Below are 27,329 nucleotides of genomic sequence, written 5' to 3'. Positions count from 1 at the left end.
TCCCACGATTCAGAGTTTTATTTATTTATTTATTTGCCATTCTAAAAAAAAGTTTGAGTCTCATAATTCTGACTTTTTGTTAACAATTCTGAGGAAGAATTCAGTGGAGGAAAAAATAATAACAAGAAAAATCTGAATTCTGAGATACAAAGTTGCATTTATTAACTCATGATTCTAAGAAAAGTCTGAATTGTGAGATAAAACTTGTGATTGTGAGATTAGTTTTTATTCCATGGTGGGAAAAAAAAGTCAGAATTCAAAAGTGTGTATATATATATATATATAAAAGAAATAAATGTGACTTTTCTCACAATTATGACTTTCTTTCTTGCAGTTCTGAGGAGAAAGCTTTTTTAATTTTTTCATTCCAAGGTTTCCATAATTAAAAAAAAAGTGCATATAAAGACAAATTATAAATATTCTTGTAAATATTCATTCATTCAAGTGTAAACTCAAATATTAATAGGATTTGAACTTCTATTGTAATTTATAATAATTAATGGTAAAAGTAATAAAATAAATAAATAAAACATATTTTCCTGACTAGCTACTAATACTTTAGGCATGAATCATATTAAATTTATAATTGCTGTTGTTTGCTATGATAACTATATCACTGTCGTTTTCTCTACAGTATTTGACTGAGATACAACTATTTAAAAATCTGGAATCTGAGGGAGCAAAAAAATCCAAATATTGAGAAAATCATCTTTAAAAAATCAAGTTGTTCAGATGAAGTTCTTAGCAATGCATATTACTAATCAAAAGTTAAATTTTAATATATTTACAGTAGGAAATTTACTAAATATCTTCATGGAACATGATCTTTACTCAATATCCTAATGATTTTTGGCATAAAAGAAAAATCTATAATTTTGGCCCATACAATGTATTGAAACTATTGCTACAAATACACCCCAGAGACTGAAGTCTGGCTTTGTGCTCCAGGATCATGTTTATAAAACAGTGGGGCGATATTTAAATTCTACAAGCAGTTTCTGATTGCAGCTTTGGGTTCCTTTTAAAATGCAACCCAGAGTACAACGCATTAGAAGAAAACGGCATACACAACTGTTGAGAGAAATTAAAACTTGATAGGAAAATAGCTTAAGAGTGGGCGAGAGACAAAGAGAGAAACAGAGAGAGAGAGAGAGAGAGAGAGAGAGAAGTGGAAGGATGTTGAAGTGAGTGATTTGGGTTGGCAGGGTTCTGGTGGAGGCGTGTGGTGGTTCTGAAGTCCTCCAGAAAGAGGCGCCAGTGTGTCCAGCAGGAGCCCTGACCATGAGCCACTTCCCCCTCGTCTCCCCCCCGGAGTCATGGCCACAACGCCCCCCTCAACTCACCCGCTGGCAGGACGAGGGCCGCTGCCACCGCATGCTTCTTTAATATCCAGCAGATATTGAAATATCTTTGTGGGTTCGCACACACACATACACACACACTCACAAGTGTTTGCCATCATGCACGCCGGCGTATAACCCAATACACACATGCATGCACACTCAGACACAACTGTTTGGCATCATGCACGCTGTTGCACACACACACAAGCATGCAAACTTTGCATGCATTTGCGCACACTCACCACCCAAAATAAATACATAAACTCAAATCATCTCATTCTCTCATTTAATGCCAAGAGTGGTTAGAGAGACATTTTAACATGATGTTACAGCACGTAATGGGAGGATGAAAAATGCTCGACGCTGCACAAACCGGTTTGGCTTCTAATAGCAAGACAGACTTTAAACAACTGCAACGCTTGACCTAGTGTCTGCTGCGTTACGCCGGGCGGAAGTGTGTTTATTTGAGCGCCAGTAACTTAAAGCAAACTTTTACTGCAAAAATATACAGTGGAGACGATCTGCATTCAGTTCGCTTCTAGTTCAACAATCAAAACACCATGTGAGCACACATTTGGAGAACTTACTGTACTTTTTGTGTTTTATTATAGAAGTTGACATCATTTAAATTATGCTTATGGTTAAATAAAAGTGATAAAAGAAAAAAAAACACTTATTCTTAAAACTAGTGGTCCCTGAGTTGGCTGAGAGACATGCTTTGTCTTTTCTACAAGTTTCAACTAAAACTGCACTAAATGAATATAATTTGGTGTAGAAACAATTTTCACTCAGAAATCGCAATTTTTTTACAAACGTACATTTAAAAAAAACAAAGAAACAGCATGCATTTTGTTTTGAAGTAGAAAATCTGAAAAAGTTTTCTCTTGTAAAATCAATTATCTTTATATTATTTGCAACTTTTAAAAATATTTTTGTAGAACCATTAATAACATTTTTACTTTGTTACTTTTACATTGTTTCTTGAAACCAGAGGCGGACAGAAGTATTTTTACTTTACTCAAATAAATAAAAAATGTATGTTTATCAGAGTGTTTTCTTTCTTTAGAAAACTTTACTTCAAGCTTAATGTCATTTTTTTTACTGCATTACATTTCATAAATAAAATGTGTTGTTTGTTTAACCTTTAATACTTAAGAACAATAAAAATGTAGTACTTTCTTGTACTTAACTATATCTTTGAATTACTTACTTAATAAAGTAATTAAGTTTTAAAATATATTTCATATGAATTTTAGTGCAGCAAAAAATACAATATTATGCTTTGGAATGTTCTGAAGTAACTTATTCTAAATAAAAACACTCTGACACAGTACAGACACTCGTAAAATACGTTTAAAGCGGAGTAAAAATACTTCACTAGTGTCCACCTCTGCTTGAAACAAACATACATGAACCAAAATAATATATAACAAAGCTTAAACTTGTTATTTTATATCTTCCATTTAAATTCTAAAGTAACATACTAAAGCTGAACTAAAAAGAGTATTTAAAAAAGCGAATAAAAGTTGCAACATTACTAAAACTAAAATTCAAATGAAAAGAGTAAATATCAAAATAAAAACTTGGAGAGTATCTCAATTATACTAAAATAACACCGAGACCTTGAAATATTTCAGTTCCACCCAGTCTAAAATAATCTTTAGGGAGAAGGAGAAGAAGGTTTGGTCTCCTGTGTTCGTGTGTGATGCATGTGTACAGAGAGATGTGCTGAAATTAACACGAGGCTCGTCCTGCAGTTAGTGTGAGCCCATAATGACTCTGATCATTACAGATGAGATTTCCCTTAAACAGCCTGGGTTTGGATCCGGGACGCTCCGCTCCATCTCTACAGCCACCAAAAATAACAGAGCAGCGCCACTGCAGCCCGCGCCTCACCACAGAGCGGCCCGCCGCAAGAGCCCGGATCAAAACACACACAAAAAAGGAAACACAGCATATTGGGGGAAGGAAAAAATTGTTCATATAACTTTACTCGACTTCTTATAAGATGCACAGAATCTGCTGATGATTTTGGCTCCTGGTGAAGCCACAAAAGCGAATCTACAGACGGGCCAAGGCTACAGAAAGAGAGTGTGTGTGTGTGTGTGTGTGTGTGTGTGTGTGTGTGTGTGTGTGTGTGTGTGAGAGAGAGAGAGAGAGAGAGAGAGTGAGTGTGTGTGTTTGTGTGTGTGTGTGTGTGAGAGAGGGATAGAGAGAAAGAGAGTGTGTGTGTGTGTGTGTGTGTGTGTGTGTGTGTGTGTGTGTGTGTGTGTGTGTGTGTGTGTGTGAGTGTGTGTGTGTGTGTGTGTGTGTGAGAGGGATAGAGAGAGAGAAAGAGTGTGTGTGTGTGTGTGTGTGTGTGTGTGTGTGTGTGTGTGTGTGTTGTGAGCTCAATGGAGATTTGATGAAATAAATACCCTGTGTTATTGGTTCATAGTAAAGTCACTCAGCAATGCCGATTACAGCAGCTCATCAAATGCTCAGATTAAAGTTTGATAAATGAGACATGTATGGTACACCTGCGTCCAAAGATTAATGTGCAGGAGCTCTTTGTGAAGAAACTCTATCATATAAATGCATTTTTCTGCTCTAACACACATTCATTGTGTAGAGCCCTAAAGAATTCATTGTAGACGGATTATGATGTGTTAATTAAATGTTGATGCTTATTTCGATGTGTGCACCATGATGCAGTGAGATTAAAATAATAGCCAACAATAAAAAAGTTGGTTTAGCAGTCATTTGATGAGAGGACAGGTCCAGATGAAACAATGCTGCCCCACTGAGGAGACATGAGAGATGCACATAAAGAAAAACAAAAACTTTACTTTAAAAAAATCTAATATCTAAAATAAACAATAAAGAAAGAAAATCTGCTCCATTATGCTTGGAGCTCTCTGTTTGAATGGGTTTAATTCTGACAGACAGCAGATTCACTGTATATGCAGCAATTTCTAGTAATTATTAACACAATAATGTGCATTTAAAACTATACTCTGACGCTTTTCAGTCGCATTTTATTCGGGCATAAAGATGATAAACATGATAAGCTTTAAGTGGGCTCAGCAAACTACATTATGGTATTAACACACTAAAGTTATTTTTGCCTTTTAATGAGCAAATGGCTGTTTATCCACTAGATTGAGCCATAGATGTGTATTTGGTAAGCAGTTTGTTGAAAAAGACGTACTAAAAATATTGGAATTTAATGTCAAGTATATCACTTCGAGACATTTAAGAATCACAATGTCATTAACTTAAATTGTCGTTGATTTTGAGATACTAATGATGATTATGATCATGATGCCTATCGGGTCTCTAAAACTTTCTAACAAAATCCTGCAAGTAAAGTGTCCAAAACAAAGGTTTTATACTGAACAGAAGTAGAACAGATTATTGATTGAGTTTAGATGCTCAAATGTTCTATCAATTTCTCAGGTACAGTTAATGTAAATATATTTAATTCAGTTTACTCCAAATTCAAAATGAAAAAAAAAAAGTTTATTGAAGTTTCCCAGTCTCGTTATTTAGCTGTGAATTGTTGTTTTGATTTTAATATGGCGCCCCCTAGGGGACTGAAGCAGAGTAAAGAAGTACAGTAAAAAAAATAAATAAGTAAGATGAGGCATTTAAAGAAATAAGGGAACAAGGGGAAGAGGGAGATGGAATGAACTGTATATAATATCCGAATTACATATTTTGTGTTTGACTGAAATCCATTATTTTCCCATTTATCCGCGCATTGATTCAAGTGGATCATCGCACTGGTCTCCCATTGGCTGTGTTCTTCCGCGCTGCGTCACGTCATTGGACAGTGCTCGGTCCGTATGTTTGCTCGTGACGTCACGCACTACTCTCAGTCGTCCGCCTGATTTACGTCTTTGGGGGGGTCAATAAGAGCGATAGCGAAAGGAAGACCGAACCGTTGGCGCAATTGCAGTTCTGCTGTTTTAAAACGCGCACTGAAATCAGAAGTTCGTTTGTGTTTCTTTGTCTAGTCCGTCGTGACTAAATGAATATTTGATTTCAGCACCAGACCGAGGACAGCGCGCTAGCATGTGTTTTTACTATAGTAAAACGGGGTAAACTACGGGGATCAGCGCGGAATGGCACCGCGGTGGATCACGTTCACCGCTTTACTGTGGGGTGAGTCTAACCTGATCATGTTCAATGTCCATCTGCTCCATATAATCCACGTAATATTGTACTATGTTTTTGGAAAGGGTACAATAATGTCATTTATAACGCATTACCATAATAATACTTATTAATGATATGATAGTTGTCTATGGTAGTAGTAGCATGTAAATACCATGTTATAGGAATATGCTAATCATTCAAAGCTATATTTCCTATATATGTTTTCATGAGAGTACCATGCTTTTTGCATTTGTATATTTGGCATTGGCTTTAATCCAAAGCTATATTTGAATCAGTTCATTCATACCATGGGAATCGAACCCACAACCATGGTGTTGCTGGCACCATAGTATTTACATATATTATGTATTTGGAAGATGTTTTATCCAAAGCAGCTTATAATGCATTTAAGGTATACATTTACATTTTACTAGTTTTGGCTTTCCCAAAACTAGTAAAAGTAAAATGGCATTGTCACAGGAGCTTTATACAGTGTTTGATATTATGCATTTGGTAGATGCTTTTATCCAAAACAACTTTTATTGCATTTAAGGCTTTTCCTGGGAATCGAACCCATAACCTTGGCGTTGCTGGCGCCATACTCTACTAGAACACATTTCAAGGAAGTAAAATGGGATTGTCACAGGAGCTTTATACAGTGTTTGATATTATGCATTTGGGAGATGCTTTTATCCAAAGCAACTTTTATTACATTTAAGGCTTTCCCTGGGAATAAAACCCATTACCTTGGTGTTGCTGGCGCCATACTCTACTGGAATGAATTTTAAGGATGTAAAATGGCATTGTCACAAGAGCTTTATACAGTGTTTAATATTCTGTATTTGGGAGATGCTTTTATCCAAAGCATCTTTTATTGCATTTAAGGCTTTTTCTGGGAATCGAACCCACAACCTTGGTGTTTCTGGCACCATACTCTTCTGGAACGCATTTTAAGGAAGTGGAATGGCATTGTCACAGGAGCTTTATACAGTGTTTAATATTCTGCATTTGGGAGATGCTTTTATCCAATGCAACTTTTATTGCATTTAAGGCTTTTCCTGGGAATCGAACCCATGCCCTTGGCTTTAATGTGCGTTCATCTTCACATCATAATGCACGCATAAGCTGTGCAGGATTTCCACTTCCTTACAGAAATGACCATAGTTTTGACACGAGAAGAATTTAAAGGCCTTAGAAGTTTTAGCTTTCTATGGTTAAGGATGTCTGGTTTATTTCTGGTGACTTTAGCAGAATGAGGATGTAAATAACCCTCAGACAAGTTGTGCAAAATGACTCGCCCTATTAAAGCGATGAGTTCAGCTGTGACCTCACAGGTCGTAAAACATGGGTGTAGACTGGCAGAATGAGATTACTGTTCATTATTCAAGAGCCTTTCATTCAGAAGACGCATTACAATACACAAAAACTAAGTGTGGGCATCAATGAACAATACTTACTCCAAGTCACGGGAGTGTGGGGCGAGATTTGGCAGTGACCCTCATTTATGTGGTAATAATGTGTCATGGGTCTGTACAGTGTGTGCTAATTTATCAATCTCATTGAAAGCTGCTTTTCATGTATTGATCTCTACTGTATAAATATGATTTATTTTATTTGTATAGCACCAATAAAACAATCAAAGTTAAAGTTCTTTAAATAAATAGGCTACCTACCAGAAATAAAACCACGACACACCACATATCACAACCTATTTCAGTCCAGATTAAAACAAATTATAGAAAATACATTTTTATATCAATCATACAAATAGCAAAATTGCATTATTGAATATTTATGAAATATGAAATTATAAAATATTTAATTTTCTACAACTAGTCTATGAGAGATGTCATTAAAGAGATTGGGATAAAATATGAAGAAAAAAATAAAAATTTTATTGTGTGCAATTTCCAATCAAGCTGTAATTTGGTGCAAGTGTAGATAAAATGTGAAAGTATTTTTTGAAGCTTGCATTTAGTATTCATTAAATGCTAACTAGAAGATACGCAGTTTACTTTGTAAAAATCCAAGTGGACAAAAGTGGCCAAAGAGGAAGAAACACTCGTACATGTACAGTTTAATAATTTGTGTGTTCACATATTTAAGTCCTCATATATTGAGACTACATATGCTGAAAACAACACAAGCTTCATGTGTGCCTCAGTAGTTGTAGAGTAGACAAAATTTGATTTAAATTAGATTATTTAAGTGGAAATATTTTGCACATTTTTAGACCTCACTAGGAAAACCACTTTGCATGTATTGATCCCTTTAGTTCACGTCCAGACTGATTAATATTTGTTTCTGTTTGTGTGTTAGAGTTGCAGTGCTGCATGTGCCGTGAGGTCACTCTTCCCGCAGGGCCACTTTACCGGGTCGCAGGTTTCTCACTGTCCCTGCCCTGCTCCGTTTCGGGATACGAAGGCCCGCAGACGCAGGATTTCGAGTGGTACCTGTACCGGGAGGATGCTGGGGGTCAGCAGATGGGAGTGGTGTCAACACGGGACACAGGCTTTCCCTACACACCATTCCAGAGTCGTGTGCAGGTCGGCGAGGTTCGGGTCGAGAGGGATTCAGGAGACAAAGCAAGACTTATCATCCAGAGGCTGCGTCCAGACGATCAGGGCCGTTACGAGTGTTACACGCCCAGCACTGACACCCGCTTCCTAGGGAACTACAGCTCATCAGTGGTGGTCAAAGGTGCTAAATCAGAAAAATGACAGATGGGTCAGTGATGATGATGCAAATGCATGTGCTAGATTCTTAAAAAGTATTAAAAAGATCATAAGAGATTGAGATAAATATGAAAATAATAGTAAATATCACTATTTTTATTGTGTGTTATTTCCAACCAAGCTGTAATTTGGTGCAAGTATGCAGAAAATGTTAAAATATTTTTTAAAGATTGTATTTAGGATACAACAGATTCTATCTAGAAGATACACAGTTTATTTTCTAAATGGTCTTAAAAGTCTTAACTCAGTTAAACTTAACAGTTTAAAAGTCTTAAAACTGGTTTCTATGGTTTTTTATGATTCTGTAAAGCACTTTGAACTACCACCGTGTATGAAATGAGCTATAAAAATAAACTTTCAAGGTTTAATACCTTAAAAATGTCTTTGTCAGTATATGCATCTTAAGATACATTTGAGTTTAAAACAAAAACAGATTTCTGCTCCGTTTTTGTTTTAAGCATTAAATGCTTAAAAGGGGAGTGAGTTTATGCTTAGACTGCTTCTCGAGTAAATGTATCTTTTAAGAAAAACAAGATGGATATTCTGATAAAGAAACATCGCTGCTTGCTCTTTGTGTGATCAGATGGTACAGTAATATTTCCATATTCTAACAGTTTGGAGCAGAGCTATACAAGCCTTTTTGTAAAATTGATTAGAAAGTAATTGAGATTGATTGTAAGTTGCATTTTCAAACTTCAAACAAAGTGTTGCTAATACAACCAAACTATTAATAATTAAAAAGTCTTAACTTTACCTTCATAAAACTTGCAGAAACCCTGTATATAATATATGAAATGTAATTTTTAAACATTCATACAATTTTCATGTGAAATTGTAACGCAGTATAAAATGGTAACACTTTTTTTTACACCTTGAATGAAATTGATTTAAACTTGTTATAAATAAATAATAAAAAGTAAAAAAGATGAAATAGTGTGAAAGTTTTTAAACAACATGAAAGCAGCATCTTTCTCTCTCTCTCTCTCTGTATACAGTATTTAAGAAAAGAAAATGAAGGTAAAACATTTTTAAAAATATAATGTTTTTTTTTAATCGCAGATGAAGTTTTCTTGGGATTTTACTGTTTAATATTTGATATAACATATTGTCGTGTCATAAAAATGGTCAAAATGTAATTTTTTTGACTGTTTTAAAGAAACAAGAGCATGTTTGAGGTCCACTTTGGATTTTATAATTCCTCTTTTATGTTTAAGTCTTGTTAAATTGCACCAATTAGACATAAAAAGATTTTTTTTTTAATTAGAAAAAAATGTTTTTTCTTCATAGACCCTGATTCTTTCATATAAATATGAATTAAAAGCATTTTTCTCCTTTATATCTGCAGTGATTCCAGACACGCTGCTCATAACACACGCTCGAATTCTGAGCGGCCAAACCATGATCGAAGGCACAGAGCTTCAGCTGACGTGCGCCGCAGCCGTCCAATCAGATCAGCACACTCATGTGTCCATCACGTTCCGCATGCGCAGCAGCAAGGGGGCGGAGTCTCAGGGTCCCACCCTCAGTGAGATCATCTCCATCGACCACGAGCTGCGTGTGACGCCGGGCCACAGCGCCACCTACAGGAAGAGATACGGAGACGGAGAGATCGCTGTGGAGAAGCGCCGAGGGGACGGAGGCCGGGATCTGTACGTGCTGAAGATGAGCGCCCTGGCCCCCGAGGATTCTGGGTCGTATTTCTGCGAGGCTGCGCAGTGGATCAGAGATCCGGATGGCAAATGGGAACGCATCGCACAGAGGACCATGGAGCTCGGGAATCTCACCGTTCAACAGCTCGGTTAGAAACAAGCTCTCTTATTTCATCAATCTATAAGTGTATGTTAAAATACTGCAGTAAATGCAGGCTGAGGTTCATTCATAAAGTGCTTTTGTCTCCAAAAAAATAATCGTGATGTGGTTTAGTGTGATTATCAAATCGCAAAGGCTGAAGTTTAATTAAATAAATATATGCTCTGCGTGTTTCAGAATGAAGCTTATTATCGTTTGTATTTGCAGCATCTCATTTTAAGTAATTTCTAAAAAAAAATGTATTTAAGAAATTAAGATGTTGAATAATGTTAATAATGTTTTTAAAATTGTAAAAAATATTTTACAGTGAAATATACATTTTTTGTTAATTCATTTTTTTCAAATCTTTTATTTGTATATTTTAATAATAAAAATGCGGACAGCGACACTGAACCGAGCTCTCTTCTGCGAAGTTCTCCTCGAAGTCCCTCCTGCACCTGAGCGAACAAATACAAATCGCAGTTTGAACAAACAAAAAGATGTGAAAGAGCCCAATTCAGTACCGCGGTGTTCTGGTGTTCAGGGCTTACGCAGAGAAAGGCGTCTCAAAACACTTGAACACACCGAATTTGCTCATTTTTGCTCTTGTGCCGAAAAATACATACAAAATATGTCAAAATATCCACCTTGGAAATTATGCTCGAAAAAACTGTCAGTTATTTCTTAAGTGAAAGTAAACAGTTGAGGAAAAAAATGGGATGTGTATAATATTGGATGCGTTCATCGTCTCTTAAAGGGACCGCGCCTAATTTAGCGACTGGCTGCTGTAATGTTAATCCAAGAAAATTAAAAAGAGAAAATCACTCACTGCTCTTGACTGAATTTCTTTGTAGTTTTAACAGTCAAGCCAAACATTATTCAGACACCAGATATAATTTTTGATATATATAGCAAAACTGTAATAATGTGAGAAATGTTGAAGGTGTCTGAATAAATGTAGGTTTGATTGTACTGTATATTTCATACGCACTGCAGACGGAGTATGTGTGAAACAGGCGTAAGGTAGTTTGCACCTTGTGCAATGTGGAATTAGTTTACAGCTTTTTCAAGCACTTTGTGATGCATTTTGGAAACAGGAGATGAGCCCCTTTTCTAATGCACCTAGCTTGATAAACCCCTTCTCAAAGACTTACTGTATGTCAATTTTATTTGGGTAACACACTTATTCTGAATGCCTTCGGCAGAATTGGAATGAGCCATTTTAATCTAGATTAATTTCAAGATCACAGTGAGATTAATCTAGATTAAAAAAAATAATCTATGCCCACCACTAATATGTATATAAACATAAGTACATTTTAATTATATATTTAATTATATATTTAATTATATTATTTAATTATAATAATCAGAAAAATTGCAATTCGATTTTCCCCTGATCACGCAGCCTCCGTCCTTTAAAAAAAAAATTAAATTGCGCTATTTGCATGTAGTTGAATGCTTGAACATTTTGAGTTTACTTGTTTCATTCGCGTGTGAAATTCGCTTCATTCGCGAGTGCAATTCGCTTTATTTGCGTGTGAAATTCACTTCATTCACGTGTGAAATTCACTTCATTCACGTGTGAAATTTACTTCATTCGCGTGTGAAATTCACTTCATTCACGTGTGAAATTTACTTCATTCGCGTGTGAAATTCGCTTCATTCGTGCGTGAAAATTCATTTCATTCACGTGTGAAATTCACTTAATTCGCGTGTGAAATTCACTTCATTCACATGTGAAATTCGCTTCATTCGTGCGTGAAAATTCACTTCATTCACGTGTGAAATTCACTTCATTCACCTGTGAAATTCACTTCATTCGCGTGTGAAATTCACTTCATTCACGTGTGAAATTCACTTCATTCACGTGTGAAATTCACTTCATTCGCGTGTGAAATTCGCTTCATTCACGTGTGAAATTCCCTTCATTCGCGTGTGAAATTCGCTTCATTCGTGCGTGAAAATTCACTTCATTCACGTGTGAAATTCACTTCATTCGCGTGTGAAATTCACTTCATTCGCGTGTGAAATTCGCTTCATTCGTGCGTGAAAATTCACTTCATTCACGTGTGAAATTCACTTCATTCACGTGTGAAATTCACTTCATTCACGTGTGAAATTCACTTAATTCGCGTGTGAAATTCGTTTCATTCGTGCGTGAAAATTCACTTCATTCACATGTGAAATTCACTTCATTCGGCGTGTGAAATTCGCTTCATTCACGTGTGAAATTCACTTCATTCGCATTTGAAATTTGCTTCATTCGCACGGGAAATTCACTTCATTTGTGTGTGAAATTCACTTCATTTGTGTGTGAAATTCTCTTCATTTGTGCGTGAAATTCGCTTCATTTGTGCGCGAAATTCGCTTCATTTGTGCGTGAAATTCGCTTCATTTGTGTGTGAAATTCACTTCATTTGTGTGTGAAATTCGCTTCATTTGTGTGTGAAATTCTCTTCATTTGTGTGTGAAATTCTCTTCATTTGTGTGTGAAATTCTCTTCATTTGTGCGTGAAATTCGCTTCATTTGTGTGTGAAATTCGCTTCATTTGTGTGTGAAATTCGCTTCATTTGTGTGTGAAATTCGCTTCATTTGTGTGTGAAATTCGCTTCATTTGTGTGTGAAATTCACTTCATTTGTGTGTGAAATTCGCTTCATTTGTGTGTGAAATTCACTTCATTTGTGTGTGAAATTCGCTTCACTTGTGTGTGAAATTCTCTTCATTTGTGTGTGAAATTCACTTCATTTGTGTGTGAAATTTGCTTCATTGTGTGTGAAATTCTCTTCATTTGTGCGTGAAATTCGCTTCATTTGTGTGTGAAATTCGCTTCATTTGTGTGTGAAATTCACTTCATTTGTGTGTGAAATTCTCTTCATTTGTGTGTGAAATTCACTTCATTTGTGTGTGAAATTCGCTTCATTCGTGCGTGAAAATTCACTTAATTCGCGTGTGAAATTCACTTAATTCGCGTGTGAAATTCGCTTCATTCAGGCATGAAAATTCACTTCATTTGGCGTGTGAATTTCGCTTCATTCACGTGTGAAATTCACATTCGCATTTGAAATTTGCTTCATTCGCACGTGAAATTCACTTCATTTGTGTGTGAAATTCTCTTCATTTGTGCGTGAAATTCGCTTCATTTGTGTGTGAAATTCTCTTCATTTGTGCGCGAAATTCGCTTCATTTGTGCGCGAAATTCGCTTCATTTGTGCGTGAAATTCGCTTCATTTGTGTGTGAAATTCGCTTCATTCGCGAGTGCAATTCGCTTTATTTGCGTGTGAAATTCGCTTCATTCACGTGTGAAATTCACTTCATTCGTGCGTGAAAATTCACTTCATTCACGTGTGAAATTCACTTCATTCACGTGTGAAATTCACTTCATTCGCGTGTGAAATTCGCTTCATTCGTGCGTGAAAATTCATTTCATTCACGTGTGAAATTCACTTCATTCGCGTGTGAAATTCACTTCATTCGCGTGTGAAATTCACTTCATTCACGTGTGAAATTCACTTCATTCGCGTGTGAAATTCACTTCATTCGCGTGTGAAATTCACTTCATTCACGTGTGAAATTCACTTCATTCGCGTGTGAAATTCACTTCATTCGCGTGTGAAATTCGCTTCATTCACGTGTGAAATTCACTTCATTCGCGTGTGAAATTCGCTTCACTTCATTCACGTGTGAAATTCACTTCATTCGGCGTGTGAAATTCGCTTCATTCACGTGTGAAATTCACTTCATTCGCATTTAAAATTTGCTTCATTCGCACGGGAAATTCACTTCATTTGTGTGTGAAATTCTCTTCATTTGTGTGTGAAATTCTCTTCATTTGTGCGTGAAATTCGCTTCATTTGTGCGCGAAATTCGCTTCATTCGTGCGTGAAAATTCACTTCATTCACGTGTGAAATTCACTTCATTCGGCGTGTGAAATTTGCTTCATTCACGTGTGAAATTCACTTCATTCGCATTTAAAATTTGCTTCATTCGCACGGGAAATTCACTTCATTTGTGTGTGAAATTCTCTTCATTTGTGTGTGAAATTCTCTTCATTTGTGCGTGAAATTCGCTTCATTTGTGCGCGAAATTCGCTTTATTTGTGCGTGAAATTCACGGCATTTGTGTGTGAAATTCACTTCATTTGTGTGTGAAATTCGCTTCATTTGTGTGTGAAATTCACTTCATTTGTGTGTAAAATTCGCTTCATTTGTGTGTGAAATTCACTTCATTTGTGTGTGAAATTCGCTTCATTTGTGTGTGAAATTCACTTCATTTGTGTGTGAAATTCTCTTCATTTGTGTGTGAAATTCACTTCATTTGTGTGTGAAATTCGCTTCATTGTGTGTGAAATTCTCTTCATTTGTGTGTGAAATTCGCTTCATTTGTGTGTGAAATTCGCTTCATTTGTGTGTGAAATTCGCTTCATTTGTGTGTGAAATTCTCTTCATTTGTGCGTGAAATTCGCTTCATTTGTGTGTGAAATTCGCTTCATTTGTGTGTGAAATTCGCTTCATTTGTGCGTGAAATTCGCTTCATTTGTGTGTGAAATTCACTTCATTTGTGTGTGAAATTCGCTTCATTTGTGTGTGAAATTCGCTTCATTTGTGTGTGAAATTCTCTTCATTTGTGTGTGAAATTCACTTCATTTGTGTGTGAAATTCGCTTCATTCGTGCGTGAAAATTCACTTCATTCACGTGTGAAATTCACTTCATTCACGTGTGAAATTCACTTAATTCGCGTGTGAAATTCGCTTCATTCAGGCATGAAAATTCACTTCATTCGGCGTGTGAATTTCGCTTCATTCACGTGTGAAATTCACTTCATTCGCATTTGAAATTTGCTTCATTCGCACGTGAAATTCACTTCATTTGTGTGTGAAATTCTCTTCATTTGTGCGTGAAATTCGCTTCATTTGTGTGTGAAATTCTCTTCATTTGTGCGCGAAATTCGCTTCATTTGTGCGTGAAATTCGCTTAATTTGTGCGTGAAATTCGCTTCATTTGTGTGTGAAATTCGCTTCATTCGCGAGTGCAATTCGCTTTATTTGCGTGTGAAATTCGCTTCATTCACGTGTGAAATTCACTTCATTCGTGCGTGAAAATTCACTTCATTCACGTGTGAAATTCACTTCATTCACGTGTGAAATTCACTTCATTCACGTGTGAAATTCACTTCATTCGCGTGTGAAATTCGCTTCATTCGTGCGTGAAAATTAATTTCATTCACGTGTGAAATTCACTTCATTCGCGTGTGAAATTCACTTCATTCGCGTGTGAAATTCACTTCATTCGCGTGTGAAATTCACTTCATTCGCGTGTGAAATTCACTTCATTCGCGTGTGAAATTCGCTTCATTCACGTGTGAAATTCACTTCATTCGCGTGTGAAATTCGCTTCATTCGTGCGTGAAAATTCACTTCATTCACGTGTGAAATTCACTTCATTCGCGTGTGAAATTCGCTTCATTCGTGCGTGAAAATTCACTTCATTCACGTGTGAAATTCACTTCATTCACGTGTGAAATTCACTTCATTCACGTGTGAAATTCACTTCATTCACGTGTGAAATTCACTTCATTCGGCATGTGAAATTCGCTTCATTCACGTGTGAAATTCACTTCATTCGCATTTAAAATTTGCTTCATTCGCACGGGAAATTCACTTCATTTGTGTGTGAAATTCTCTTCATTTGTGTGTGAAATTCTCTTCATTTGTGCGTGAAATTCGCTTCATTTGTGCGTGAAATTCGCTTCATTCGTGCGTGAAAATTCACTTCATTCACGTGTGAAATTCACTTCATTCGGCGTGTGAAATTTGCTTCATTCACGTGTGAAATTCACTTCATTCGCATTTAAAATTTGCTTCATTCGCACGGGAAATTCACTTCATTTGTGTGTGAAATTCTCTTCATTTGTGTGTGAAATTCTCTTCATTTGTGCGTGAAATTCGCTTCATTCACGTGTGAAATTCACTTCATTCGCATTTGAAATTTGCTTCATTCGCACGGGAAATTCACTTCATTTGTGTGTGAAATTCTCTTCATTTGTGTGTGAAATTCTCTTCATTTGTGTGTGAAATTCGCTTCATTTGTGCGCGAAATTCGCTTCATTTGTGTGTGAAATTCACTTCATTTGTGTGTGAAATTCGCTTCATTTGTGTGTGAAATTCTCTTCATTTGTGTGTGAAATTCTCTTCATTTGTGCGTGAAATTCGCTTCATTTGTGTGTGAAATTCGCTTCATTTGTGTGTGAAATTCACTTCATTTGTGTGTGAAATTCGCTTCATTTGTGTGTGAAATTCGCTTCATTTGTGTGTGAAATTCGCTTCATTTGTGTGTGAAATTCACTTCATTTGTGTGTGAAATTCGCTTCATTTGTGTGTGAAATTCACTTCATTTATGTGTGAAATTCGCTTCATTTGAGTGTGAAATTCTCTTCATTTGTGTGTGAAATTCACTTCATTTGTGTGTGAAATTCGCTTCATTGTGTGTGAAATTCTCTTCATTTGTGTGTGAAATTCGCTTCATTTGTGTGTGAAATTCGCTTCATTTGTGTGTGAAATTCGCTTCATTTGTGTGTGAAATTCTCTTCATTTGTGTGTGAAATTCTCTTCATTTGTGCGTGAAATTCGCTTCATTTGTGTGTGAAATTCGCTTCATTTGTGTGTGAAATTCACTTCATTTGTGTGTGAAATTCACTTCATTTGTGTGTGAAATTCACTTCATTTGTGTGTGAAATTCTCTTCATTTGTGTGTGAAATTCGCTTCATTTGTGTGTGAAATTCGCTTCATTTGTGTGTGAAATTCGCTTCATTTGTGTGTGAAATTCTCTTCATTTGTGCGTGAAATTCGCTTCATTTGTGTGTGAAATTCGCTTCATTTGTGTGTGAAATTCGCTTCATTTGTGCGTGAAATTCGCTTCATTTGTGTGTGAAATTCACTTCATTTGTGTGTGAAATTCGCTTCATTTGTGTGTGAAATTCGCTTCATTTGTGTGTGAAATTCTCTTCATTTGTGTGTGAAATTCACTTCATTTGTGTGTGAAATTCGCTTCATTCGTGCGTGAAAATTCACTTCATTCACGTGTGAAATTCACTTCATTCACGTGTGAAATTCACTTAATTCGCGTGTGAAATTCGCTTCATTCAGGCATGAAAATTCACTTCATTCGGCGTGTGAATTTCGCTTCATTCACGTGTGAAATTCACTTCATTCGCATTTGAAATTTGCTTCATTCGCACGTGAAATTCACTTCATTTGTGTGTGAAATTCTCTTCATTTGTGCGTGAAATTCGCTTCATTTGTGTGTGAAATTCTCTTCATTTGTGCGCGAAATTCGCTTCATTTGTGCGTGAAATTCGCTTAATTTGTGCGTGAAATTCGCTTCATTTGTGTGTGAAATTCGCTTCATTCGCGAGTGCAATTCGCTTTATTTGCGTGTGAAATTCGCTTCATTCACGTGTGAAATTCACTTCATTCGTGCGTGAAAATTCACTTCATTCACGTGTGAAATTCACTTCATTCACGTGTGAAATTCACTTCATTCGCGTGTGAAATTCGCTTCATTCGTGCGTGAAAATTAATTTCATTCACGTGTGAAATTCACTTCATTCGCGTGTGAAATTCACTTCATTCGCGTGTGAAATTCACTTCATTCGCGTGTGAAATTCACTTCATTCGCGTGTGAAATTCACTTCATTCGCGTGTGAAATTCGCTTCATTCACGTGTGAAATTCACTTCATTCGCGTGTGAAATTCGCTTCATTCGTGCGTGAAAATTCACTTCATTCACGTGTGAAATTCACTTCATTCGCGTGTGAAATTCGCTTCATTCGTGCGTGAAAATTCACTTCATTCACGTGTGAAATTCACTTCATTCACGTGTGAAATTCACTTCATTCACGTGTGAAATTCACTTCATTCACGTGTGAAATTCACTTCATTCACGTGTGAAATTCACTTCATTCGGCGTGTGAAATTCGCTTCATTCACGTGTGAAATTCACTTCATTCGCATTTAAAATTTGCTTCATTCGCACGGGAAATTCACTTCATTTGTGTGTGAAATTCTCTTCATTTGTGTGTGAAATTCTCTTCATTTGTGCGTGAAATTCGCTTCATTTGTGCGCGAAATTCGCTTCATTCGTGCGTGAAAATTCACTTCATTCACGTGTGAAATTCACTTCATTCGGCGTGTGAAATTTGCTTCATTCACGTGTGAAATTCACTTCATTCGCATTTAAAATTTGCTTCATTCGCACGGGAAATTCACTTCATTTGTGTGTGAAATTCTCTTCATTTGTGTGTGAAATTCTCTTCATTTGTGCGTGAAATTCGCTTCATTCACGTGTGAAATTCACTTCATTCGCATTTGAAATTTGCTTCATTCGCACGGGAAATTCACTTCATTTGTGTGTGAAATTCTCTTCATTTGTGTGTGAAATTCTCTTCATTTGTGCGTGAAATTCGCTTCATTTGTGCGCGAAATTCGCTTCATTTGTGCGTGAAATTCGCTTCATTTGTGTGTGAAATTCTCTTCATTTGTGCGTGAAATTCGCTTCATTTGTGCGTGAAATTCGCTTCATTTGTGTGTGAAATTCACTTCATTTGTGTGTGAAATTCGCTTCATTTGTGTGTGAAATTCTCTTCATTTGTGTGTGAAATTCTCTTCATTTGTGCGTGAAATTCGCTTCATTTGTGTGTGAAATTTGCTTCATTTGTGTGTGAAATTCACTTCATTTGTGTGTGAAATTCGCTTCATTTGTGTGTGAAATTCGCTTCATTTGTGTGTGCAATTCACTTCATTTGTGTGTGAAATTCGCTTCATTTGTGTGTGAAATTCGCTTCATTTGTGTGTGCAATTCACTTCATTTGTGTGTGAAATTCGCTTCATTTGTGTGTGAAATTCACTTCATTTGTGTGTGAAATTCACTTCATTCGGCGTGTGAAATTCGCTTCATTCACGTGTGAAATTCACTTCATTCGCATTTGAAATTTGCTTCATTCGCACGTGAAATTCACTTCATTTGTGTGTGAAATTCTCTTCATTTGTGTGTGAAATTCACTTCATTTGTGTGTGAAATTCGCTTCATTTGTGTGTGAAATTCTCTTCATTTGTGTGTGAAATTCTCTTCATTTGTGCGTGAAATTCGCTTCATTTGTGTGTGAAATTCGCTTCATTTGTGTGTGAAATTCACTTCATTTGTGTGTGAAATTCGCTTCATTTGTGTGTGAAATTCGCTTCATTTGTGTGTGAAATTCGCTTCATTTGTGTGTGAAATTCGCTTCATTTGTGTGTGAAATTCGCTTCATTTGTGTGTGAAATTCGCTTCATTTGTGTGTGAAATTCACTTCATTTGTGTGTGAAATTCACATCATTTGTGTGTGAAATTCGCTTCATTTGTGTGTGAAATTCGCTTCATTTGTGTGTGAAATTCGCTTCATTAGTGTGTGAAATTCGCTTCATTCGCGTGTGAAATTCGCTTCATTCGTGCGTGAAAATTCACTTCATTCACGTGTGAAATTCACTTCATTTTCGTGTGAAATTCACTTCATTCGCGTGTGAAATTCGCTTCATTCGTGCGTGAAAATTCACTTCATGCACGTGTGAAATTCACTTCATTCACGTGTGAAATTCGCTTCATTCGTGCGTGAAAATTCACTTCATTCGCATTTAAAATTTGCTTCATTCGCACGGGAAATTCACTTCATTTGTGTGTGAAATTCTCTTCATTTGTGTGTGAAATTCTCTTCATTTGTGCGTGAAATGCGCTTCATTTGTGCGTGAAATTCGCTTCATTTGTGTGTGAAATTCGCTTCATTTGTGTGTGAAATTCTCTTCATTTGTGCGTGAAATTCTCTTCATTTGTGCGTGAAATTCGCTTCATTTGTGTGTGAAATTCGCTTCATTTGTGTGTGAAATTCGCTTCATTTGTGTGTGAAATTCACTTCATTTGTGTGTGAAATTCTCTTCATTTGTGTGTGAAATTCGCTTCATTTGTGCGTGAAATTCGCTTCATTTGTGTGTGAAATTCGCTTCATTCGCGAGTGCAATTCGCTTTATTTGCGTGTGAAATTCGCTTCAATCACGTGTGAAATTCACTTTATTCGTGCGTGAAAATTCACTTCATTCACGTGTGAAATTCACTTCATTCACGTGTGAAATTCACTTCATTCGCGTGTGAAATTCGCTTCATTCGTGCGTGAAAATTCATTTCATTCACGTGTGAAATTCACTTCATTTGTGTGTGAAATTCACTTCATTCACGTGTGAAATTCACTTCATTCGCGTGTGAAAATTCACTTCATTCACGTGTGAAATTCACTTCATTCACGTGTGAAATTCACTTCATTCATGTGTGAAATTCACTTAATTCGCGTGTGAAATTCGCTTCATTCGTGCGTGAAAATTCACTTCATTCACGTGTGAAATTCACTTCATTCGGCGTGTGAAATTCGCTTCATTCACGTGTGAAATTCACTTCATTCGCATTTAAAATTTGCTTCATTCGCACGGGAAATTCACTTCATTTGTGTGTGAAATTCTCTTCATTTGTGTGTGAAATTCTCTTCATTTGTGCGTGAAATTCGCTTCATTTGTGCGTGAAATTCGCTTCATTTGTGTGTGAAATTCACTTCATTTGTGTGTGAAATTCACTTCATTTGTGTGTGAAATTCTCTTCATTTGTGTGTGAAATTCTCTTCATTTGTGCGTGAAATTCGCTTCATTTGTGTGTGAAATTTGCTTCATTTGTGTGTGAAATTCGCTTCATTTGTGTGTGAAATTCACTTCATTTGTGTGTGAAATTCGCTTCATTTGTGTGTGAAATTCACTTCATTTGTGTGTGAAATTCACTTCATTTGTGTGTGAAATTCTCTTCATTTGTGTGTGAAATTCACTTCATTTGTGTGTGAAATTCGCTTCATTTGTGTGTGAAATTCACTTCATTCGGCGTGTGAAATTCGCTTCATTCACGTGAGAAATTCACTTCATTCGCATTTGAAATTTGCTCACACACAAATGAAGAGAATTTCACACACAAATGAAGCGAATTTCACACACAAATGAAGTGAATTTCACACACAAATGAAGCGAATTTCACGCACAAATGAAGCGAATTTCACGCACAAATGAAGAGAATTTCACACACAAATGAAGAGAATTTCACACACAAATGAAGTGAATTTCCCGTGCGAATGAAGCAAATTTTAAATGCGAATGAAGTGAATTTCACACGTGAATGAAGCGAATTTCACACGCCGAATGAAGTGAATTTCACACGTGAATGAAGTGAATTTTCACGCACGAATGAAGCGAATTTCACACGCGAATTAAGTGAATTTCACACATGAATGAAGTGAATTTCACACGTGAATGAAGTGAATTTCACACGTGAATGAAGTGAATTTCACACGTGAATGAAGTGAATTTTCACACGCGAATGAAGTGAATTTCACACGTGAATGAAGTGAATTTCACACACAAATGAAGTGAATTTCACACGTGAATGAAATGAATTTTCACGCACGAATGAAGCGAATTTCACACGCGAATGAAGTGAATTTCACACGTGAATGAAGTGAATTTCACACGTGAATGAAGTGAATTTTCACGCACGAATGAAGTGAATTTCACACGTGATTGAAGCGAATTTCACACACAAATGAAGCGAATTTCACACACAAATGAAGAGAATTTCACACACAAATGAAGTGAATTTCACACACAAATGAAGCGAATTTCACACACAAATGAAGCGAATTTCACACACAAATGAAGCGAATTTCACACACAAATGAAGCGAATTTCACACACTAATGAAGCGAATTTCACACACAAATGAAGCGAATTTCACACACAAATGAAGCGAATTTCACACACAAATGAAGTGAATTTCACACACAAATGAAGTGAATTTCACACACAAATGAAGTGAATTTCACACACAAATGAAGCGAATTTCACACACAAATGAAGCGAATTTCACACACAAATGAAGCGAATTTCACACACTAATGAAGCGAATTTCACACACAAATGAAGCGAATTTCACACACAAATGAAGCGAATTTCACACACAAATGAAGTGAATTTCACACACAAATGAAGTGAATTTCACACACAAATGAAGTGAATTTCACACACAAATGAAGCGAATTTCACACACAAATGAAGCGAATTTCACACACAAATGAAGCGAATTTCACACACAAATGAAGCGAATTTGCTTCATTCGCACGTGAAATTCACTTCATTTGTGTGTGAAATTCTCTTCATTTGTGTGTGAAATTCTCTTCATTTGTGCGTGAAATTCGCTTCATTTGTGTGTGAAATTCTCTTCATTTGTGTGTGAAATTCGCTTCATTTGTGCGCGACATTCTCTTCATTTGTGTGTGAAATTCGCTTCATTTGTGTGTGAAATTCTCTTCATTTGTGTGTGAAATTCTCTTCATTTGTGCGTGAAATTCGCTTTATTTGTGTGTGAAATTCGCTTCATTTGTGTGTGAAATTCGCTTCATTTGTGCGCGAAATTCGCTTCATTTGTGCGTGAAATTCGCTTCATTTGTGTGTGAAATTCGCTTCATTTGTGTGTGAAATTCGCTTCATTTGTGTGTGAAATTCGCTTCATTTGTGTGTGAAAATTCACTTCATTCGGCGTGTGAAATTCGCTTCATTCACGTGTGAAATTCACTTCATTCGCATTTGAAATTTGCTTCATTCGCATGTGAAATTCACTTCATTTGTGTGTGAAATTCTCTTCATTTGTGTGTGAAATTCTCTTCATTTGTGCGTGAAATTCGCTTCATTTGTGTGTGAAATTCTCTTCATTTGTGTGTGAAATTGGCTTCATTTGTGCGCGAAATTCGCTTCATTTGTGCGCGAAATTCGCTTCATTTGTGCGTGAAATTCGCTTCATTTGTGTGTGAAATTCTCTTAATTTGTGTGTGAAATTCACTTCATTTGTGCGCGAAATTCGCTTCATTTGTGTGTGAAATTCGCTTCATTTGTGTGTGAAATTCGCTTCATTTGTGTGTGAAATTCGCTTCATTTGTGTGTGAAATTCACTTCATTTGTGTGTGAAATTCGCTTCATTTGTGTGTGAAATTCGCTTCAGTTGTGTGTGAAATTCACTTCATTTGTGTGTGAAATTCGCTTCATTGTGTGTGAAATTCTCTTCATTTGTGTGTGAAATTCTCTTCATTTGTGCGTGAAATTCACTTCATTTGTGTGTGAAATTCACTTCATTTGTGTGTGAAATTCACTTCATTTGTGTGTGAAATTCTCTTCATTTGTGCGTGAAATTCACTTCATTTGTGTGTGAAATTCACTTCATTTGTGTGTGAAATTCTCTTCATTTGTGCGTGAAATTCACTTCATTTGTGTGTGAAATTCACTTCATTTGTGTGTGAAATTCTCTTCATTTGTGTGTGAAATTCACTTCATTTGTGTGTGAAATTCACTTCATTTGTGTGTGAAATTCACTTCATTTGTGTGTGAAATTTGCTTCATTGTGTGTGAAATTCTCTTCATTTGTGTGTGAAATTCTCTTCATTTGTGTGTGAAATTCACTTCATTTGTGTGTGAAATTCGCTTCATTGTGTGTGAAATTCTCTTCATTTGTGCGTGAAATTCTCTTCATTTGTGCGTGAAATCAGCTTCATTCGTGAGTTAAATTCACTTCATTCGCCCGTGAAATGTACTTCACAACAGACGTGAATTCACTTCATATGCTGTTTATTAAAACACAGCATCTATTTAAAAATGTGTTTTGCTGATGTGGAGACGATCAGTTTCACGCGATCAGCGGGAGCTCAGTGATCATGTTACCGACGAGAGCGGTCTCGACTCGGCTAGTCCTTCTGACATTTGCTGCTGGCTCTGATGTCTCTTTTGTGGTTAAACATAAAATATAATTCCTTCATTGTTGTTTTGGATTTGGCCTCAGCTTGCTACATTGCGAGCTCCTGATTGGTTAACGTGGCGGGAATTTTCGCCAAAGTTCAGTTTTTTCAACTTTTTCGCATTATGCATGTCAAAACAACTGAAATGCTGAATTTGTGCCGCAGGATGTCTATTCGCATCTTTGAATTGACTTAACATCTAAATCACTCGTGCTTAACAATTCACTCACTTCTGGTGTGAACGCACCTTTAATCATAGAATTATTGCTGGCCAATATATTGAATATTTAATCATTAAGCAACATTATGGATATGGATATCAGAATCAAATAAAGTTGTAGTAAATTGATTTAAAATGTAAAAATATTTTTTTGTCATATTCATTCCTATAAAATTATTAAATATTATTCCTTGTGTTAATTTACTGAAGAACAGTGTGGGAAAACATTCCTTATATTTTTATTATTTTTAACTAGACGTATATTGCATTTTACTTCATCCATTTGAGAGCAAGCATATATTTTGATCTACAGAACTAAGTATTTATTTTTTATTTTTTTAATGAATTAATACTTTTATTCAACAGGGACGCATTTTATTGATCAAAAGTGACATTTATAATGATACAAAAGATTGCATTATTTCAAATAAATGCTGTTCTTTTAAAATGTATATTCCTCTGTGAATCCTGAAAAATTAAATCTATCAGTTTCCACAAAAATATTAATGTTTCCAACATTGATAATAATCAGAAATGCTTCTTGAGCAGTAAATCATCATATCAGAATGATTTCTGAAGATCATGTGACACTGAAGACTGGAGGAATGATACTGAAAATACAGCGGAGCATCACAGAAATAAATTACACTTTACTATATATTCAAATAGAAAAAAAAATTTTTTTAATGAAAATAATATTTCACTATTTTTACTCTATTTTTGATCGAATAAATGCAGCTGTTGTGAGCAGAAGAGACTTATTTTTTAGAAAACGTAAAAAAATATTTAAAATGTAAAAATAGTCTTTATTTATCCATTATGTTCTGGCAGGTGAAGTGTGGCCCAGATGCCGTGTTGAGAGTTTATTATCATGAGTGTGTTGTGTGCTCTTTCAGAGGTGCGTGTGTCTGCTAGCATTGATATACAGCGGCGTCCGCTCCTGAAGCGTGGCAGCACCGTCACGCTGCTCTGTAATGTCTCTGTGGACCCCAGCGGAGCGGCACGCGTCGAGATGCAGTGGCTTCAGATGCCGGCTCTCTCTGAGGACCGCGGAGGCCTGCTCCTGGCGACTCTGAGCTACGACGGTCTGACGCACATCTACAGCAACGGCAGCAGCGAGCTGAGCGTGGACCGCGTGTCCGCCGGCTGCTTCAGGATGAGGATCTTCTCGGCCGCTGAGGAGGATCAGGGACACTATCAGTGTGGAGCGCAGGTTTGGGCGCAGGATCCACGCGGAGGATGGTACAGCACCGGCGCTGAAGCCCAGTCTGTGAGCGTTCACCTGTACCTGTACGCACGAGGTGAGATCATCAGACGAGAGGAAGATGAATGACGCTTCTGTACAGGAAGAACCCATCTGATTTAGTTTTCTAGTGCAGGGGACCCCTTTAGTGCAATACCCCTGTCCCATGCATATATTTTGTATATTATTTTATATTTAAAAAATACTTTGTAAGAAAATATTTTCTATTGTAAAGGCAATATTTGCTTTTATTATGTTATCAGCATATTTTAAATTGTATATATATATATATATATATATATATAAGAAAAAAGAAAAAATTTAATTTTTATTTTTTGACCTAATTGTTAGATCAACTTACTAGTTTTATATATATATATATATATATATGTATGTATGTGTGTGTGTGTGTGTGTGTGTGTGTGTGTGTGTGTTTGTAAATTTACACTCACACTCAATTTCTTTTATATAAAAATTTTAATATATTAAAAAGTTTATAAGATATGTTATATTTTATATATAATTATATATATATATATATATATATATATATATATGTATATGTGAATATGTATAGATATTTTGACACATATTTTAATATTATATTTTATGTTATTTTTTGTTTTTATATAAAAATATATTAAATATTTAATTATATATATATATATATATATATATATATATATATATATATATATATTCTTTTATGTTATTTTTATACATATTATATATATATATTTTTTTATGTTTAATTTAAAAAGCACACACACAAAAAAAATTATATATCGCTTTTTAATAAATAAATAAAAAATAAAAAAAAATAGTTAGGAGACCAAAGTTTGAAAACAACTTTTTCTAGTGATTTCCTCTTCCCTTTTTAGCAACGAGTGTGTGCTGGTGTTCATAAGTGTTTGGTGTCACTCATTATTATTATTATTATTATTATTATTGAGATATGTTTTGATGTATTTCTCCCCAGTCACTGATCTGCTGCTCGTACCTCTCGTCATCGGCGTGTCGTCGGCTCTGTTCGTGGGCGTCCTGATTATATCCGCTGTGACCTGCTGCTTCGTGAACAGACAGCGCTCACACATATGGAAGTAGGAAGAGACTTTCATGGAAAAACATTCAGTTACATACCAGAAAAATGGGTTTTAAACAGATTTAGGCAGACGTAATGTGCACTCACAATTGGGAAGGAAATCAGAACGATACTGAAAATGTACAGGACCGTCACGTTATATTAATCCATATGTGGATGCTAACACTTGCATATACACAAATGCACATAGATTTACCTCAGACTGTGACATTGTGAATTGCACTGTGACAAAGTTGAATATTCATATATATATTTTTTGCATATTTGGCATAATACTTTCTATGGAAATTTTGCAAATTTACAACCCAATTTTACTCCCCTCTTTTTCATTCTGTAATGCATTCTGTCTGAACATTGTGATTGATATAATAATAATAATATATAATCAGTACAACAAATACTACAATTTTAGTAATTGTTATACTAATTATACTAAAGAAAATATCAAATTATGTATTATTTTTGTATTTCAATTCATTGTGTGTGGGGAAAAGAAATGTGAAAAGTGTAGGAAATCTAAAAAGAAGAAGAATAATATTTTTTTTTTTACAGGTGAAACCTTCTTGACAAATGCATCTTCACCTGAATACAATAAATATGACACATAAATATTAGTTAATGATCAGAACCACTGACTCTTTGGGTCGTGAGTCTACTTGAAATGTCTGGCTTACAGGACCTGAGTGGGACATGGACTGAATCTTGTATGTTTTGAGAACAATCCTGATGTTAAAACCTGTTTTTTTACTCTGTTTTTACCTTTTGTTTCCCTTGTTAATGTAGAAATAATGATTCCAGCATTGAATGAGTGTTTCCAGATGAAAGTATTGTGCTGTTCTCTGCCAAGGACCAGCAT

At 35.8% G+C, this 27,329-nt stretch overlaps 1 protein-coding gene across 1 annotated transcript; it reads left to right on the top strand.

The window, feature by feature from the left end:
- Window positions 1-5,232: 5,232 nt before the first annotated feature.
- On the top strand, window positions 5,233-26,709 carry LOC132152263 (immunoglobulin superfamily member 8-like). The gene is made up of 5 exons (XM_059561074.1): window positions 5,233-5,489; window positions 7,803-8,183; window positions 9,564-10,016; window positions 25,025-25,429; window positions 26,351-26,709. Exons 1-5 carry the CDS (start codon window positions 5,450-5,452, stop codon window positions 26,473-26,475), a joined length of 1,404 nt encoding a protein of 467 aa, XP_059417057.1. The 5' UTR covers window positions 5,233-5,449; the 3' UTR covers window positions 26,476-26,709.
- Window positions 26,710-27,329: the final 620 nt, after the last annotated feature.

This window comes from Carassius carassius, chromosome 10 (genome assembly GCF_963082965.1).
Source record: "Carassius carassius chromosome 10, fCarCar2.1, whole genome shotgun sequence".
In the NCBI taxonomy this organism is placed as follows: domain Eukaryota; kingdom Metazoa; phylum Chordata; class Actinopteri; order Cypriniformes; family Cyprinidae; genus Carassius; species Carassius carassius.
The sequence above is the reverse complement of the archived record's forward strand: the minus strand, read 5'-3'. Positions and strand labels throughout refer to the sequence as shown.